General features: G+C 45.5%; 1 protein-coding gene across 1 annotated transcript in view; it reads left to right on the forward strand.

Annotated features, from left to right (window-relative positions):
* WDFY1 (WD repeat and FYVE domain containing 1) overlaps nucleotides 1-18,958 on the forward strand; it is a 32,659-nt gene that overhangs the window by 10,533 nt on the left and 3,168 nt on the right. Inside the window, exons 2-9 of the mRNA XM_087819563.1 lie at nucleotides 3,306-3,373; nucleotides 7,975-8,048; nucleotides 9,557-9,611; nucleotides 11,177-11,327; nucleotides 13,054-13,166; nucleotides 14,951-15,077; nucleotides 15,958-16,063; nucleotides 18,302-18,403. Coding sequence (XP_087675689.1) covers nucleotides 3,306-3,373; nucleotides 7,975-8,048; nucleotides 9,557-9,611; nucleotides 11,177-11,327; nucleotides 13,054-13,166; nucleotides 14,951-15,077; nucleotides 15,958-16,063; nucleotides 18,302-18,403 — 796 coding nt within the window. The remainder of the gene's footprint in view (nucleotides 1-3,305; nucleotides 3,374-7,974; nucleotides 8,049-9,556; nucleotides 9,612-11,176; nucleotides 11,328-13,053; nucleotides 13,167-14,950; nucleotides 15,078-15,957; nucleotides 16,064-18,301; nucleotides 18,404-18,958) is intronic.

Below are 18,958 nucleotides of genomic sequence, written 5' to 3' on the forward strand. Positions count from 1 at the left end.
AATCCTTGAGCAGATTTAAGGCCTCTGGGAGAGTTGGCCTTTCACTTACTACACAGCTTCTTTGGCTTCATCCCGTATGTTGCACATAAGTAATAAGATGTATCCATAAGCATTCTATGTTAGGTGACATAAAATATAGTTAGCAAAGTGTAGTATAGTGTTAGTAGTTCAGGCCTTGGGATCATCATTGTGAGCTTCTGCTGATCGTTTTTGATGAGGGAGTCATACAGCAGTGGTACCCATCCTGCGATGTGCCCAGGTAAACTACTGCCTGGAGAGAAACAGTCTTGGCGGGGGAGGAGGGCTTAGGACCACCTGAACTACTTGAAGATCGCCTCTCCCTGAGATGCAGGCAGGCCCAGGGTCGGTTGATCCCCTGATTTGAGACAACCAACCCCTAGTGGGCCCTGAGCACAGGGCGGTGGGATGCATGGCTCCTTGGGAGATGTAGGTGCTGGATGACATGCCCAAGGTGGACCAGAGGGAAGAGCCCAGGTAACCCGAGAGGAAGCTGCTCTGCGGTGGGCATGCTGAGAACAAGGGCCAGCGCCTTACTTAGGATTTATTGCTGCTGCTTTAAAAACAAACAAGCAAAAACCTGCACCACCATTATCACACCTGAAGAGATGAACAGCACTTTTTAAACATCATGAAATATCTAGTCAGTGTTCGTATTTTCAGTTGTTTCATAATGACGTACAGGTATGTAACAGTTTGACTGACTCAGAATCCAAGTAAGTCTGTGCCTTGTGATTGCTTCATGTGCCCCTTACGCCTCTGTTCACCGGCTGGTCCTCCATCTCGTCTTTTCCTCCCTTGCAAATTATTTGCAGAAAAAACTGGGTCATTTGTCTATAGACTTTCCTGCAATCTCTATTTTTTGCCAACTGCACCCCCGTAGTAGTGATTCTTGTGTTTCTCTGTATTTCCTATAAATTGGTAGTTGGATGTCGAGGTTTGGTCAGATGGCATTTTAAAATAAAGTTGGTATCACACTGCATTTACCCATTTGTACAGGGCTTTCACTTAACATATTGTGAATATTTCCCCGTGCCATGAAGTATTTTTCATAACTTGATTTAAATGGTTCCAAACTGCCAAGAGGCATACCGTGAAAAAGTTTTAACCTCTGAGGGTTGTGGAAGAAGAAAGCCAAGGGGTCATGAACAGTAACCAAGAACCCACAGATAACAGCCCAGCGGTTCACCCATTACCTCAAAGAGTGTTACATTTTGAATTAAGATGTTGAATTACAAACTGTAAAAAATCAAGTCTGTTCATATGTGCATTAGTCTGATCGCCCTCTCTCTGTCTTTTAATTTTGGGTGTGAACTTGGACTTTCTACAACTTCCTGTCACAATATGGGTACCTAAAAAGAAGCCCGCCTGATTATCTGACCTTGTTAAATGGCATTTGAATGAAGAGACTGTGTGTGGGATTTTTCTTGGTGTCTCATGCAGACATAGTGTATCAGTCCCTGCTTATTGCAAACAACAGAAATCACTCGGGCTGCCTTAATCCGCCGAGGGTGTGTATGGTGAGGATGTTGGGGTGTCTGCCTCCCAGAACCCAAGTCTAGCTCGGCCTCAAGCAGCTGGCGCGATGGATTTTCCACCTTGACTCTCTTCAGCTCTTTTCTGCTTCTCTCCATAGGTCAGCTTTGTTCTTTCTCTTTTTTTTTTGATGTACACAACCCTCCAGTCCCAATTGCAAAACATATGACCAGAAACGGCCCTTTCAGCCACTGGAGACATGCTGCTCTCTTCTCTCTCCTGGTCTCCGATTTCCCAGGGAAGGAATTGACTTATCCACCTAGGGTCAGACGCCCATTTCAGGTCTAGCCAGTTGTGATCAGGGGTAGGGTGTCAAGAGAAATTCTGAGTGATTGAGCTTGGCAGAGGCTCCGTCATGACCAGCTGGCGTGCTGTGCTAGTGCCTGCTCCCACCGTGAGGCCGCGGCCAGTTCACACAGCACAGCATCCTGCCCACTGCGCTGCCGGGTCATCTGGTGTATCATCTGATTTATGTGGGTGAATGAACATCAACATCTAGCCTTTGTTGTCTTTTATTGCGGTCTGATCCTACAGTAATCTGTATAGCTCTTCAGCATGGTTGGACAAGTCCTGACAAGCGCACCCACCCATGTAGCCACCTCCCCAGAGCTTGCCATTCCTTATTCCAGCAAATTCCCTCCTATTTGCATCCGATCCTCCCCAGAAGTAAGCACCGTATCCTCGTGGACCGGTCTTACTTGTCTTGAACTTCAGTTGGAATGGGCACACGCAGTGTCAACATTTAGCCTCCCTGTATCTTAGTTCAAGGCTGTGAACATTAATCCAGTGCTGGCTGGGCGCCAGTCTGTTGCTTTAGGAATGCAGGAGTGATTGCGACAGGCTGACAGTAAGGGACACCAGCTAGGAGTCACCCAGAGGCAGAGCACCGCCGCGCTGAGGCCTCGAGGGTCCTCGGGGTCCAAGAGACGATGCCCTGCGAGCCAGCGAGCCAGGGTCAGAGTATTTATTCCTGTTGCTCCTCGGAGGCGATAAGCCAAGATATGAAGCTGGCTGTTTCGGCGATGTGTCATTTTCCTGCCTGTGCTCCGGGTTTCCGCATCGTCCTGCGTGTCCTGATAACAGCAGACCCGGCGGCCTGGTGTGGAATGACTTCCTCTGGGCCATGAGACGGGGCGGGGTGGGGAGGGGGGGTTCTGGGCGACTGAGCCACGGCGTGGGCTCTGCCTTGGCCGCGTCCCCCGTTCTCCAGACACATTCCCTCCCACACGGACCTGCGCCTCCCCTCCCGGCTCGGATGTCGGGCGACCAAGTGCACACAGTTCGTTTTTACCAAGGACAGCCATTCATAATGCTCAGTTTTCTTTGTGTGTAGATCATTATATTGTGAGCATTTTCCATACGGTTATTTCAAATCCTGACTCCTAACTACTACATAACTTACCACATATGGTCATACTATATGTAAATGAATATGTGTGTGTATATAGTACATTTACTATATATAAATGTACTATACACTGTGAACGTGTGTGTGTGTATGTTACAGGGGTGGGCACACGTAGGGTTACGGTTCGCATGGAAAAAGACACACAGGTCAGGATCATCACAGTAGCTGCATAAACTGTTTTGCGTGCTCACAACTGTAAACCTATGTATGCCCACCCCTGTATATGTTTGTCCAATTGATTAAGTTTATAAGGCCAGTTGGGACATAGTATTGAACATAAAATACGTTTTACAGGAGCATAAAAGAAGATAAAGTTACTATTTTTTCTCTCTTTTCTCCACAGAACCATCCGAGTATGGCTGAAGAGAGACAGCGGCCAGTACTGGCCCAGCATTTACCACACGATGGCCTGTGAGTAGCGGGATGTCCAACTTGGGGAACATGTCTCTTCTGTCATTGGTGATTTAAATGTTGCAATGTCTGATTAAAAAGTGCAGCCAGATTTCAGACCGAGTTCCTCAGTTGCCTAACACCTCCCACAGGCGGTGCCTAACTGCAGGAAAACTCCTTTTCTTCTGCAAAGGAAGTTGGGGCCACTGGCTTAACTGAAGCAAACTTGAGCAAAACTGAAAAAACAAAGAGGAAAGGGCATGCCCCCCCCCCCCCCCCCGGCTTTCCTTAATTTTGCCAGCTTATGCTGGTAGTGACTTTGTACCTAGCAGTAGCTGACACTGGCCTCTGCGCACTCCATACCCTCCCGCCCGGCCTTGTGCCCAGCCTCTTCCAAGCCTCTGGGTTCCAGTGAGAGATTTGGTCCAAGGTACAGCACATTTTATTTTATTTTATTTTATTTTTAATTTTTTTATTTTTTAAATATATTTTTATTGATTTCACAGAGAGGAAAGGAGAGGGAGAGAGAGAGAAACATCAGCGATGAGAGAGTCATTGATCGGCTGCAGCCCGCAACCCGGGCATGTACCCTGACTGGGAATCGAATCCCGATCGCCTGGATCCTAGGTCGACGCTCAACCGCTGAGCCACACCCAGCGGGGTTTTCCTTTTTTTTTTTTTTTTTTTTTTGGTATAGCACATTTTAAACAGAGTTTTCACAGTAGCTGAATGTGTTCTAAAAATAAATCTAGAAGATCAGCCCTTTTCATTGAGTTTTTTGACAGCCCTGAGCTGTAGTGACATAAAATCACATTTAAATGCCAGCCCTTCATGCAGATCCAAGTGGCATCACCACTCTTCCCTCCCACTTCCCTCATCCTTTCTGTGAAGGACAGCCCTGTGGGGGCACCTGGTCCTACCCAGGCCCCACAGGGGCTGAACCCCTGCTGTCCCAGATGGCCACACAGGCATCCAGAGCTGCTAGTTTCCTGTGGTTTTGGTCCTTAATGAGGGATTTTCCTCAGTTAAGGGTTCCAATGATTGCAGGACCCTCTGGGAAAAGAAAAAAGGCTTTGGGGTATGCTGGATGGTTTTACTTCTGAAGACCTCCAAGCCTCCAGAAGTTCTCCAAGGAAGGCCTCTTGCCACTTGTCCCATACACTGCTGACAGCTTGCCTAAGGGCTGTTCCAGAAGCAGTGGAGTTTGTTATAAACACAGAGCAGCCAATTATTCAGCCGATTCCCTGCAATCAGTGCAAACCATCCTCCCAGGCACCTGCTTTCTGGGCTAGCACTGTCTCATTTGCACAGTATTACAGTGAACATGCCTTGTCCAGACCCCATGGTCAGTTACTGCAAAACAGGAGCAGTTTGTCAGGATTTTCATTTGTCCTGTTTTCTGCCTGCAGCTTGGGCAGGCTCCTCAGCTTCTCTGCCTTGATAAATCATTCAGTGAAAATGAAGTAGAGCTTTTGGACTGTTGGTATAAAGATAACTATTATAAAAGTCACCATAAAACTTTATAATATGGAGCACACTAGATGAAAACCTAATCTTAATTTACTGTGCCAAGCAGTAGTGTTTCCTGTTTCCCATGTGCTGTTGATGTGTAACCTTGGTCACTCCTCTGAAATATGAAGGTGCTCATGGGGCCCATTTGATAAATTTACTTTGGGATTTCTTTGGAGCAGGGGGCAGAGGCGGGTGGGACATCTTGGGCCTCTGAGCCTACCCTTTACCCAACCAAAAAAGGGCTTCTTTTAAACTGATGACTCCTTCCAGCGGCCCAAGGATGGATCTGATAACTGGAAATAGCAAAACCCGAGGAACCCATGCCAGTGCTGGGGAGTGTTTCATTGCGTTTGTGGACCATCTTGTTAAAGCTCTTGCCATTATTCCTCCCATCTCTCCTTCCCTCATACTTCATATTTTGGCCATAGGCTAATCTCCTTGAGCCCTCAACCTTGGAGTTCAAGCTCATTCAAATAGACACTGAGATGGATTTTTTTCTGCATTTGGTTCAGTTCCTCTTTGACTTGTATTTCCCCCAAATGTTTAGTACACAGCATTGTGATTGTTTTCTCTCCCAGGGCACTACAACCTGGAAGTAGCAGTAGGTACTCTTCCCTGGCTCTTAGGTCTTGGGGACGTGGCTTTGGCCATCCCTTACTAACCTGGCTTAATGGTACCCTCTGGAAGTAGCTCCTAGAACACTGTGGCTGGAGAAACCAGTAAAAACTGGAAGAACAGGCACAGTGTCTCTGCTGGTGGTGGCTGACCCCCATGTTTGTACCTACACATATTTGGCTTGTTGCTTCCGGAAGCTTCTTTATTGCACCCACCTGGAGATGTATCTGCTGATAAAACTGCAGGAGCATTGCCAGAAGAAAACAGAATGGGTGAATTATGAGAAGTAACTGCTTTCTCTTTTAGGATGACTCTATTTTAAGAAATAAATTCAAAATATGAGAAGAAAAGTGCCATATTTGCTCTAAAAACTCTCTGTAGATTACCCAATTTAGGACATTTTAGTGGTCGTCCAGCAATTTAGACTTTTTCCTATGACCTGCCTGTGATCAACGAGCCAGACCTTAGCATATCGCCATGCATAGCCCCATTATATGTCAGAACGCTCACCTCCCACCCCAAAAATAACCTTCAGAATCTGCTTTAGCTGAAGAAAAAAGGTAACTCCTAGTTTTTGTATCTACTGTGTGCCTCATGCATTTTTAAAAAACTGATACCACTTTATGAAGGCATCACAACTTGGGAAAAGATGGTATTTTCATCATGAATAGGTGAGGAAACAGGCCAGAGGGGTTGAGTTTATTGCTTGCAGTTGGAATTCCAGTCCACACCTGTCTGACTCCAAAACTCTGCTCCCCACCAGTTATGAGGTGGGTCCATGAGCTTTTTCTGAACGGGCCAGACAGTAAACATATAGACTTTATGGGCCAAACAATCTCTGGCAACTGTTCAACCTTCTGCCCTTGCAGCATGAAGGCGACCTTAAACAGCGCTAAAGGAAGGAGTCTGGCTGTGTCTTAGAAAAACAGAAACTTTATTTACAAAACTGGAGTTCAAGCACAGGATTCCGGACAGCAGTGACGCCTTTTTAAAAGGCCACAGATTTGTATCTTGTTTATAAACTATGTGAATATGCAAACTTTAAAAAAAAAAGTATGTTGTTTATCTCACTAGAAGCTTCTCTTCTAGGAAAAAGAGGCAGGACGTCTTTATATACAAAACAGATAAAGTGGGAAAGCTTGCTGTTTAAACTGTAAGAATTTCATAGCCATTTGTGAACAGTTTGTTAGAGGGTTGGGCATAAAAAGAAGTTTAAGATTTAGTACCAACTGAAAAGTAAAAACGATGACAGTGAATCTTTGAAATCATCAGAGCATGATCTGATTTGTCGATGAAAATTTCATGCACGGTTATTCGAGAGCGCTGTGTATGAAGATTCATATGATTTTGTGATTATAATCCTTAAACAGCAATAAGGTGGATAAGGGTCACCGGCTTCTTGTCACTTCTAATTGTTATGTGTACAGACAGAGTCGATACCTCCCTTTCAACGAGGTGGTTCTTTGACTGCAGCTCAGTCTCTTTCTATAAGCTGATCGTGCAGGTGGCAGTGTTCCTGCCTCCGAGTCCGATCCAATATTGTTTATTGTTTATTTTCTTCCCTTGGTGGAGAGTATCAGCCCATTGTAGAGAGAGAACTTTAAACAATTTTCAAATGGTGACTTCGGGTCTACTCCCCCCCCCCTTTTCATAAGAAATTTTGTTTCAAAGTAAACTCAAGTTTGTTTGTTGTTGCCTGGCATGCATTTCCTTGCTGTGGTTCCTCCTTGGTCAGTTAACATTCTGAGGCTGAAATGAACCCTCACATTCCTTGTTCGAAATGTTCCGTTTCTTGAGTCACGTTAATTCTGATGGGTGGCAGGAGGCGACGTGGAGCTTCTCCTCTGTGAGACTCACTGCCTGGGCCTGCTCTCTGGGCGCGGAGCCAGAGCCTGGAGGGGTCTGTGCGTGAGAAGCAGCAGGTGCCCCAGTCGCATGGCACGGCCGTGGGCAGAGAAGAGTGTCTGTCCCCACCTCGCAGCTTCACTTACTACACACCGGGGCTCGGTGTCTTTGAACAAGGGAGTACTTTTTGGCCTTTGGGGAGAAAAAGTAATTCCAAAGTGGCTTTTTCAGCTTGCTCACATGTGCCTTGGGGTGGGAACTCCGGTGCTGGGGGCCCTCTTTCCAGGATCCCAGCCACTCTTACCTGTGATGGAGAAAGGGGGCAGGGGCAGGATGGCCCGCTGAGTTTGGGGTGCAGATCGCCCACTAAGCACGCCCCCAGACCTCCAGAAACTGGTAGGAGTTTTAATCAGATGAAATTTCGTGCTGCATCGCCTCACCCAAAGTTTTAAAAATAATTTTATGTGAAAATTTTAAACTAAAACAACAGAAAGAACTTTAATAGCGTTTTCAATTCACATCACTATTTTTTACAAAACCGTTTTGCCCGCTTTTTTTTAGCCTCAATCGTGTAGCTCTTTTCAGTAATGAATTTGCACAGCGATGCAGTGCTTAGCCTCGCAGTGATGTGCTCTTTGTCCTTCCGGCAGCTCCGTGCTCGGCTATGACCTACCATCACGACAGCAGACGGATATTTGTGGGCCAGGATAACGGAGCCATCATGGTAGGTACCTTCCAACATCGTGAACGTCTTCATGATGTTGACCTCCCCATGTTCATGTCTGTTGGGCATTTTAAATAACGTTAACAATGAATGCCTGATGGCATAAACAATGTTGAATTCAATGTAGGTATTAGACCTAAAATGGATTCATTTCAGAGCAGTTCCATGGAAAGTTTTTGGGCCACTAATTTAGTCTCTTCACTTGTTATAGATTTTCTGTTCTTCTGTTTGCATTTGTTGTTTGTGTCTTTTCTGCCCAAGAAGGGAAGAGCCAGAACCGAGACAGGCCCTCGGCCCAAACAGTTCACTCAGGGTTGGGGGCTTCAGGTCGGGGGTTGTTGAGCTTGATGCCCATGAGCTTGGGGCTGCTGGAAGTACATTCTGCAGCAGTAAATGCCAACGTTCTCACGCTTCCCTTTCTGGAAGTTTCATAGGAATGTCGTGGTGATGTGCATATACAAGTACAGCAAGGAGCCAGGGACTGCACGCCTCAAGTCGTTTCTCCGAGGTGGCAGTGGTTCAGCATTTACTTTCTCAGGGACCCTTCTTGTGGCTCCTGGTTCCAGGTCATAAGGAGCAGGATGGCCTCTAGCAGCTCTCGCGGCTCTTAGTGGAAAGGGCAGTGCACATCCAGTCCGTCATTAGCTAGCTATTGATTGTTGATCTCTCATCCAGTTCAGATTCGTGTCTTTAAAATGTGAATACGTGCTTGTAGTTTGCAAAACCAAGGCCGAGAACAAGGAATTAGTATTCCCTTTTTTTTTGTTTTTTAATCGGTTTGAGCAGTCAACAGTTTATAAAGTCCATGGATCCTAGAACCTTAAGTACTCCTCACTTTAGCATTGGTCAGTATAATTTTTTATTAGACCTTTTTTTAGAGTATTATCTTCTTGGTTTTATGTTGAAGCTCATTTTCTCATTAAGCATATACTCCTAATTTCTTCCCAGTTATAAAGTATTACATAGCCTATAAGTATTTGGAAAATACAAGAGTATAAAAAAAAAGAAGAAAACCACCCACAACCTCTTAATTTCCTTTTTTTGTGTGTTTGTATATTAAATATGTATAATTTCCCCCTTACATTGCTTGAAATACACTATGTTTTATTTTCACTGGAGCTGAGATCTTTGTTAGTAATGGGTCCTTGCAATTTTGCTTTATATATCATCTTGAGGAATTTTTGGTGTAACGAAGAAAGAAAAATTAACAAGATGCCTCCTTTGCCATTAGAGGGAGAGGGAATTCACAGTTCTCACTTGTGGAAGGAGAACTGGACAAAAATGCTGAGCTGGTCAGCGGAACTTTCTTTGTTCAGTCTGGTCCCAGAAACAAAGGATGGCCCGAGGACAGGTCTGGTGAAAGGTGCAATTTCGCATTCTTGTTAGATAGCCCATCTCAGTCCCAGGTCTGGTGATAGCTAACTTTGGATTTCACTTTGTTTCGAAGGTTAAGTTCCTGTTGTTTTTAAAACCATAGCTGTTTTCTTATTGCATGTGCTTCCTTTTAGGAATTTCATGTTTCTGAAGATTTTAATAAAATGAACTTTATCAGGACCTACCCAGGTAATTATAATACACACACACACACACACACACACACACACACACACGCATACATAATACACGTAGATCTACACACACAAAACTAGGACACCATCTCTTATGGTCCAAATTAGGTTTTCACATTCACTTTTTAGTTTTGTTACTTCAATTATGTGAGAGGCTGTTAGCTCTTTGGAGCTATTTACCATCATTTCCTGCTCATTAACATTTAAAATGTTGTATACTGTGCCATGTGGCTGCATGTACCAGGTGTAATTTAATCATTCCTCTATTTCTGAACATGAGTAATGCTTCCATTTTTTGATAATACCCACTCACTAACATATATGATAGTGTGTACGTATTTTTGTGTGTGTATATATATCTGTGAGTGTGTATATTTCGTGTATCTGTATATACGAGAGAGAGAGAGAGAGAGAGTGTGTGTGTATCCTTGACTGTTACTCTGACCCTAATTACTTCTATTTAAGACAAATTCATAAAAGTAAAGTAACTGGTCAAACATTAAAAAGTTTTTTAATGCTCTAGATTTATTTGCAAACCTTTCCCAGCAGTTGCAAATTTTGCAGTCCTATGAGTGGTGGTGGAGAGGGCCTGCTCTTTAAATCTTTACATTACTCTTTATAAATGCTTTTTGCCATTTTGATAGTCAAAATAGTTCTCAAGTTAAAAATTATTTAAGCTGATTTAATGTTAGCCCTTTGTCATCTTCCGTGAATGTCTGCTCATGCTTTCGCCCATATTCCCAGGGAGGAGTTGTGTTTTCTAATTAATCTGTAAGACAGAATTCCTCAGTTCTTCTGAAGCAGCCTGTACAGCTGATACCAAGGTTAGAGGGTTCTCTGTGTAGCCTCTGACTTCATTCATCAGACTGGTCACTTACTAAACACCTGCTGCATGCAAGGTGCTGTACCAGATGAAGTAGACAGGTCACTGCCCCAGTGTGGCTTATAATTAACGTGGAAACACGGATATTCCAGGAGTCGGGTCATAGACAGAACACTCGCCTCACTCTCAGCTACCATTTTGGAATACAGACCTTCACAACACTTTGTCTTTATAAATAATAAAAAGTTACACACAAATCGCTTACACTACTTTTTAGTGACAGAAAATTATAGTTGCTCTTGTTTGCAATGCCAGTGTTTTCTAAAGGGTCAAAACACTGAAGTTTTAGACAGTAAAAAAATAGTCTTTTCTAAGAAAAGACTGCTGCTTTCCATGTGGAACTCATTGGTAGGTAGGGTTTTTTAGAGCAAAGTAAGAATCTATTCCCTAGTCTATTACTGGAATCCCTCCTGAACATTGTCATTTAATGATGTGTAGCTTCTGACTGTCTGCTGCGCCGGGAGGCAGAGGTAGGGCCTGGGAAGCCCGGGAGAGGGAGTCGGGTGGGGCAGATTATCCAACACCCGCTCACGGCCAAGCGTTCCCATGGTGGGGTGCTGTGCATCCCCAGGCCAGCCTGGCTGAGAAGTCAGCCTCAGCTTTCACCCCATGAGACTCGATTCTGAAGGTCACACGTCTTCCTGAAGGGCACAGACCTTTTCTTTCTGTTCCTACAGCTCATCAGAACCGGGTATCCGCAGTCATCTTCAGCCTGGCCACGGAGTGGGTGGTCAGCACCGGTCACGACAAGTGCGTCAGCTGGATGTGCACCCAGAATGGGGACATGCTTGGGAGGCACGTCTTCACGTCCTGGGCTTCGTGTTTGCAGTATCCTTCGAAGGGCTGGGCCCTCAGGCCTGCTCTGGGCTCCTTGTCTCAGTAATTAGTGTTGAATCTGATTATAAATTGGTAATTGACAAAAACACCCAAAAAATAGAATGAAAAAGAAATCAAAAACAAAAAAATGGGAAAAAACTAAAAAGAAAATAAAAAGAAAAAAGAAAAGATACCAGAAAAATATACAAAAAGGAAAGAAAGAAAACAAAGAACAGATTGTTAATTGAGATCCAAAGACTGAATGATTCCCGATATTTCATGTAAAGGCTAAGAATTGCTGTGTCTACCTTTCTTGGTATAAAGCTGGTTTATTAAAAATAATTATTAAATGACTTGTTCCCTGCTGGGAAGTGCTGTACGTTTTTAATACAAAGTCTGGGAAACCTAACCCTCATTAATGCAGACCTCCCCCTTCATTCCTTTACATTTCAGAGTGAAAGAAAAGAATTTTTATATAAAGAAAGAAAAAAAAAGGAACTCATTTTCTAGTAATCGGTTGTTTGCAGACCCTGCAGTAGAATATAGAATATAAATATAATAAGGCTTGTGGCCCCGAGTTCATAAATGGGCTACGAGTTTTACAGTTTTGTGTGTGTGTGTGTGTAGAGAGGGTTCATAATTCTTATAATACTCTCAAATGTGCCTCAGCATCCCCGAGATGTTAAGAAATTGCCACTTTGAAATTTGTTTACTGGTAAATGGAATCTTTTTCACGAGGAGTCGCCGTTGCTCACGGCCAGCTGTGCAGCTGTGCGTCTTGGTGACAGCACAGTCGAGGCTGCCAGCAGCAGGCCCTGCCCCACGGCGGTGCTCTCGGAGCTGGACACCTGGCATAGTAAAACCCTTTTTCCCCCATTGAGAGTCTTCATGAAAAGTGCTTGCTACAAATGAATGTACAGCATGAGATATTTAAAATAAGCATTAACAATAGTATCATGCTCTTTAGAATTAAGCAAGGGAAAACACTCAGATATGTTTTGTGCTAAGTAAGCGTTTCTGTTCTGAGTTGGGCTTTTCATGGGCATTGGTAGAAAATGGCCCAGTGACACGGTCAGGGCCAGGCCCACGCTGCTTCTCCTGACCTTAAAATAGTAGTTACCCTACTGTGTGTGAACGACCGGTTTGTAACATCACCGAGAAAGTGATGAGTTAATATATTTCTAAAATTTAAATTTACTACTGTCCCAAATAACTGCCTTTTGGTTGATTGAACTCAACACCGCAATTTAAAGGGAACCATACTCTGCTTCAAGCTAAATCTAGGCCAAAGGAAAGATGGATTCGTGTCCGCATTGGCTGTCGGTTTTACATTATTTCTGGAGATATTCCATAAACAGCCATGTTCTTCCAGTTCTTTCTTGCTTTTTTTCATTATTGAGTGTTGTACTTTTTTTGTATTTTATTATAGTTTGATTATGACTGCCTCTCATGTCTGTCTTCTCTGTCAGCTGTTACCTTTTTTATTGCCAAGTTCTAGGATATTGGTTAGAGTAGTGACAGGTGCTCAGTGAATTCTTGTTGAATGATTGAATATTAGTTCTCCCCATGATTCCAGGCTAACACTTTTTCCTTCAGTTTTTACATATTGCATGATTTCCAGTCGGGCGTTTCCTTTCTCAGAATTCTGGGCTTGTGCTGACTCTCTTTAAAGTTCCCGTTTTCTGCTTTGCGACTTTGAGGTGGACTGTGGTAGAGATCCTTGACCGCGTCCCCACAGGTACGACTTCGACACTCACTATGCCTTTGTTGGCGATTATTCTGGGCAGATCACCCTGCTGAAGCTGGAGCAGAACACCTGCTCGGTCATCACAACCCTCAAAGGACATGAAGGTAGGTTGTCACCCACAGGTTTTCCACCTGAGTCGGGCATCCGAACTTAGTTCTCAGCTCTGTGGTTTCATGAATGATCGACTCCCTGTGACCTGTCAGATTTCAGTTTGATTGGCCAAACGGGATTTAGATCTCAGAGGGAAAGCTAAGTGAAGGTGGGTGCCAAGCTGGGTTTTGTATTGTCAGAATCCCTTCTAGATCGCCTGTGTGGATTGTACTTCTACTTTGTTTACTTTTTTCAATGAAAGTACTTTCAGAAGACCTTTTACATTTCTTATAAATGGTAAAACCTTTGCAAGAATGCTGCTGTTATTTTTAATTTGTCCGTTTCCAGGACCTACCTAGTAGATCAATACAATTAAAAGAAATGTATGGGCTGGGTCAGCTCTACTTGGGAAACCTCCCTGGGTAGGGATTGAGGGAAAAGAGTGGTCTGGTGGAATTGCATTGTTTCTACCGTGCAGCGAGGCTCCAGGAAAGGGTTTTAAAACTCAGCTGGCTGCATTGGGTAACAAATTAGAAGCTCTGAGGCCATCTGATTTAGATTGAGGGGGTTTTGTTGAAAGAATTAATGATGGACTTTTACCAAAACTATCTTAATCTAGCAAGTTAAATGTCCCCCATGCTGCCTAACTATTCTACTGAGGTGAAATCAAGTCTGTGGGACAGGAACCTAGCAGAGGAAAAAGGAGAGAGATCAGTGAGTTAGAATAGATGTGGACAGGAAAGCCAGCCCCTGAGGACACCACTTTCCGTTTATGACTCATAGTCTTGTGACTGCGGGCTCGTAAGCGTTCTCTGGTTGCAGGGATAGAGTGGGTTCTGGTAACTGCTCATTCGTGTTTGTATATCATACAGAAAGATCATGTTTATCTGCTATTGGCCCTGTAGCTGAAGGGTGTGGGGCATAGGTTCAGACAGGGTCAGGATTCACACAAAATTATCCTGAAGCTGGTTTTACATAATATTTTCTTTCCCCACTTCTGTTAAGTTTCGGTGAGAAACCAGTTGTGTTGTTTGCTTTTGAATATGGCTTCGTTCATTTTCTATATACCCACCGAAAATACTAGCTCGTATGACCGGTTCAGTTTTATTAAGCTTTCTATTCATTTTCTTCTAGGCAAGCAGTAGTCCATGGACTAATGATGAGATCTGTTGAAAGATACATCTGTAGAAAGAAAGATTTTCCCAAGGGTGTCTAATTGGATAAGTTTAGCCAGTGCAGAGTGTGAAATGTGAAGCTTGGATGTTTTATCTAAATTCCCCGGCGTAATTGTGTGGTATACCTGCAGGCCTTTCCTCTGAGACCCTGAATTTTCTCAGACTCGGGCGACTTGGGGTAAAACCACCTGCAAGGCCCCAGAGGCCTGCAGTAGTCTAGATTGCTGTCTTATATAAGGTGACCCAGTAAAGCTAACTGCCTCTTCTCATTAAATATCAATAGTTAATTTTTTCTAAAGCTATTTCTGAAGTAACCCTTCATATCCAGCTGTTTTAGAATTTTGTGGTCCAGAACAAGGGGCCATTTATTTGAGCATCTTTGCCCTTTCGTGCATCTTTGATGTACAACTGAAGGTTTTAGTCTTACGACTCGAGAGAGTGGATGTGCTGTGTCTTCTCATGACTCGTGATGACATGTTGAATGGCCCTTTGTACAGTGAAGATACATATTTCCTGAAAGACTCAGCTGTGCTAGTTGGGTCTTCAGTTGTCAGATATGCATGTCCTGACATGGAGTTGTGTTTAACCAATCCTGTGTCTCTCCCTCCTTCCCTCACCCCCAGGTGGTGTCTCCTGCCTCTGGTGGGACCCCATTCAGCGGTTGCTCTTCTCGGGAGCGTCTGACAACAGCATCATCATGTGGGACATCGGCGGAAGGAAGGGCCGCACACTCCTGCTGCAGGGCCACCAGTGCGTGGCTGTCCTGGGGGTGGGGAGAGAATCCAAGTTTGAGGAAGGCAGGGGAAACATTAGTATTTCGAAGACAGCCATTTGCTAGGGCTCACTGAGTCCACTTGTAGCTGCTTTTCTGTTAGTCCTGAGTGTCTGGCGTTCTGTAGCCAAAAGGAAAAAAGAGGGCCCAGGGTTTTCTTCCTTCTTAGTCCACAGGGCGCTCCCCACGTTTCTGTCCCGGGGAGGCACCCTGTTGAAACTGCCTGCTAAGGCTGGGGAGCTCTGGCGAGGACCCTGACCGGGAAGGCTGTGTGTGATGTGATGCTAAGCCATCCTCGAACTGGACGCCTAACTCGCTTTCTTAAGTTCTAGAATGTGTTTCAGTAAGAAGGAAAGTACTGTTTCACGCGGTCGCGTTGCCTGAGCTACAGCGTAACACTCCGGCTCTTGCCGTCTAGTCTTGGAAAGGAAAAGGAGCCCTTTCCCCGTTGGCCAGGCCGCCGCTCTTTACCATGACGAAAGGCGGCCAAGGAACATTCCCCACACAGGCCTGCAGCCCGGGAGGCTGGGCCCCAGGGCATCCGGGGCGTGTGCACATGTGAGCGCCCGTGTGCCCGCGTGCGCGTGTGTACCTGAATCTGCGTAGGGTGCGATCACTGTCCTCATGGCTGTGGTCCAGTGAGGGAGTCACAGCTCCTTCTTCGCTTCTGACTTGAAAGTCACGTTTGTTTTGTAGAAACTGTTACTCCGTACAGCAAGCTGTCGAATGGCAGGTGGCTGGCACTAGAACCCGTATTGTCACCAGAGAGGCAGTGGTGGACCGGCCAAGGCTGACTAGCGGGGGGAGGCGCCTCCACGAGGAGGTTTGTACACACTGACACGTGCTGTGTGTCCGCAGTGACCGGGTGCAGTCGCTGTGCTACCTTCAGCTCACGAGGCAGCTCGTGTCCTGTTCCTCGGATGGTGGGATTGCCGTGTGGAACATGGACGTGAGCAGAGAGGAGGTAAGAGAAGGGCAGGCGAGGCCGATGGAGGGGGTCCCCAAGACCCTGCCTCCACGGTGCCCCACGCTGCCGGCCCGGAGTGCCCGCCGTGGGGACAGCACCGTGCATCACTGCGCTGCATCCCTGCTCGTCTGAGTCTCCACAGCAGCAGGCGGTGCACGCAGACTGAGCGTCCACTAGTAGTGTCCGCTGGGGGGACACTGCGAGAGACAGCGTCCCGCCCGCAGGGAGCAGCTGCCCTGTGCGGTCCCACGGTGCGCCTGTTTCAGAAACTGAGGCGACTGCACCAGGGGCGAAGCTGGGCGCCTCGCGTTTTCCTGGGAAAATCTCTCTCTGTTGCCTGCTTTCATTCCCCGCTGAGTTCTGTTCCACTGAGCCCATGTTGACACTGTTCTTTTCGGGGGGCCTGAGTTCTGACTAGTTTAGGCCACTAACTAGTTGGGAGGCCTTGCTTAGAAAGTGCCGTAACTTCCCTGCGTCTTTGTTCCTCTTCCATAAAGGGAAACAGCCGAGTGAGGTGGCTCCTAAGGCCTTTCAGTTCTCTAGACAGACACTCTAATTGTCCAAACAGTCTGTCTTCTTTTCTGTTTTAAATAATGTGCAGTGAATATTCTTCACCCTGTCATTGTGTGTGTTCAGTTATTTATTGTAGATGAATTTGTGAAGACAGACCTTTTGGGCCACGGATATGTCCGTTCCTAAGGCTCTTGATAGGTATTGTCCGATGACGCCCAGGCAGGATTTCCCGTCTCGGCTCTGCGAGCGTGGGCATCCCCGCCTCTGCCACGTGCTGTCCCCAGCCTGCGGTGTGGAGAGCGAGAGAGCCGAGTCCCGAGAGGGCTCAAGAGTAAGAGGACTTGACAGCAGAACCATTCCTGAGCCTGCCGTAGACTAGGGAGTGGCCGCAGAGGCTGGAAACCTAGCGGACGTGCGCCGTGACGGTCTGTCGGTGCTGCAGTGCGGTGCGGGCCATGCCTCCTGAGCCGCCCCGCTGGCCCAGGGTGCTGTGCACTGTCGCGGCAGACGCGGGCGGATGCAGAATCCCCACCCCCGCAGGCACCTCTGCTTTGTGTTCCCCGTGCCTGCCTGTGAGTCTGACCCTCGCTGATAACCCTGTGTCTGCATCTTTAGCATGTCCACAAAGACAAAGTGAAGGAAGTTCAAGCTATTAAAAAAAGTAGTGCTGTTACTCACTCCCTGACTTTATGGTTCCCAAGTTCTGTACACAAAGATCCCTGCCTGGAAGAAGCTTGTAATCTAGTGGTGGGAATAAATACCCTATAAATAGTAAAGGGCAGCCCATGGTACGGACAGGTAATGACTGCTAGTTTTCTAGTGACCTTGTAATACCAAGTAGAGGAAATCTTGATCATGTGTCTACTGGTTAATTCCTTTTTTGAATTTTCTGAAAATCTTTTGGTAGGGCTTAGAGTAACTTGTTAGGAAACATACGTAACATTGGTTAATGTTAGAGAGTAAGTCAGACTTTCTCTGCAAAGATTTATTGAACTGTGTTTTATATTTATCAACTGCTTCATCTCTGAGCCACTGTTTCTTTGCCTGTAAAATGGGTATAATGTTGCGCTCTCTCTCTTAGGCCTGTGATGCAAATTAAGTGAAATAGGCATGTAAAGTGCTTGGCACACTGCCTGGACTCACATGACGCTTGCTGTGTACCAGGCACTGTGTGGGGGAAAGAAATGTCCATAAAGAATAGCAGTAGAGAGTTCCCTGCTGGAATGAGGTCTGTGGGCCAGCTGTGGGGGGGGCACAGGCGGGGGCACCCACTGGGAGAGCTGGGAAGGGGGCTGGAAAGTCTGTCGGGCCTGGTGCCCACCCAGAGGAACTCCCGTTAGTCACCGTTCAGATCCGCAAGCTGCCCCAAGTGGCCCTTTGCCAGTTTCTGCAAGAAATGGGTTTTGCTCAGCTGGTGAAGATTTCCAACAAGTTTGGCATAAAAGAAGAGATATACAAAGACAACGCTAAGAGTGCACAGTGAGAATTGAATTGTTTCCTCATATCTATAGATCGAAAATTGAACAATCCTGTAAACATTACTAAAACGATCAAGATTACCCAGCACACACACACAGTATCGAGTATGGCAATAGCTGTAATATAGTGAGGGATTTTTTTAAAATGCTGACCTCAACCATGTCCAGAACTGTCGTGAGAATTTCTGAAAAGCCAGTGTAAACATGCAGCCGGGCTGACGTTGACTGTGTCTGTCTCCTCTAGGCTCCTCAGTGGCTAGAAAGTGATTCTTGCCAGAAATGTGAGCAGCCCTTTTTCTGGAACATCAAGCAGATGTGGGACACAAAGACACTGGGGTTGAGACAGGTGAGTAGCCAGCATCGAGTCACCACCGGGTTAACCATGTATTCTCTCGTTTGTGTAATTAACCTCTCATTTTTTTTGGAATCACACTTTTCCCTATAAGTGCTGTTAATTCATTCTTTTTTGATGTCACCATCCTTGCCTGGTAATAATGAGCCCACAAGACCATTACCTAACTGTCGCACTGGGTGTCCTGCACTGGACGAGCAGGGATACATGGAAAACCCAGAGCCTGTTTGTAAACAGATACAGACTTTCACTTTGGGACTGTTGTTAAAGTCACTGTTTCCTAGTCACTGAGCACCAACAAGCCTCATGCTTTTACAGACAAAAAGTAACAATTCAGCCCTCCCTGGAATACTGTGACACTAATAATTTTAGATTAATCCCAAATTTCACATAAATCAACCTGGAATATTTTTTATTAGGTATGTTTCAGGTACTACTTTTTATTTTTTAAATTAAAGAAACATGTCCCAAATGGCTTGTAGGTTTCAAAGATGCTCTTATCACTAGGCATGTACGTAAGACTAAAGTTCTACAAAAAGTAAATATATT

Source organism: Miniopterus natalensis, chromosome 8 (genome assembly GCF_054644295.1).
Source record: "Miniopterus natalensis isolate mMinNat1 chromosome 8, mMinNat1.hap1, whole genome shotgun sequence".
Classification (NCBI taxonomy): Eukaryota; Metazoa; Chordata; class Mammalia; order Chiroptera; family Miniopteridae; genus Miniopterus; species Miniopterus natalensis.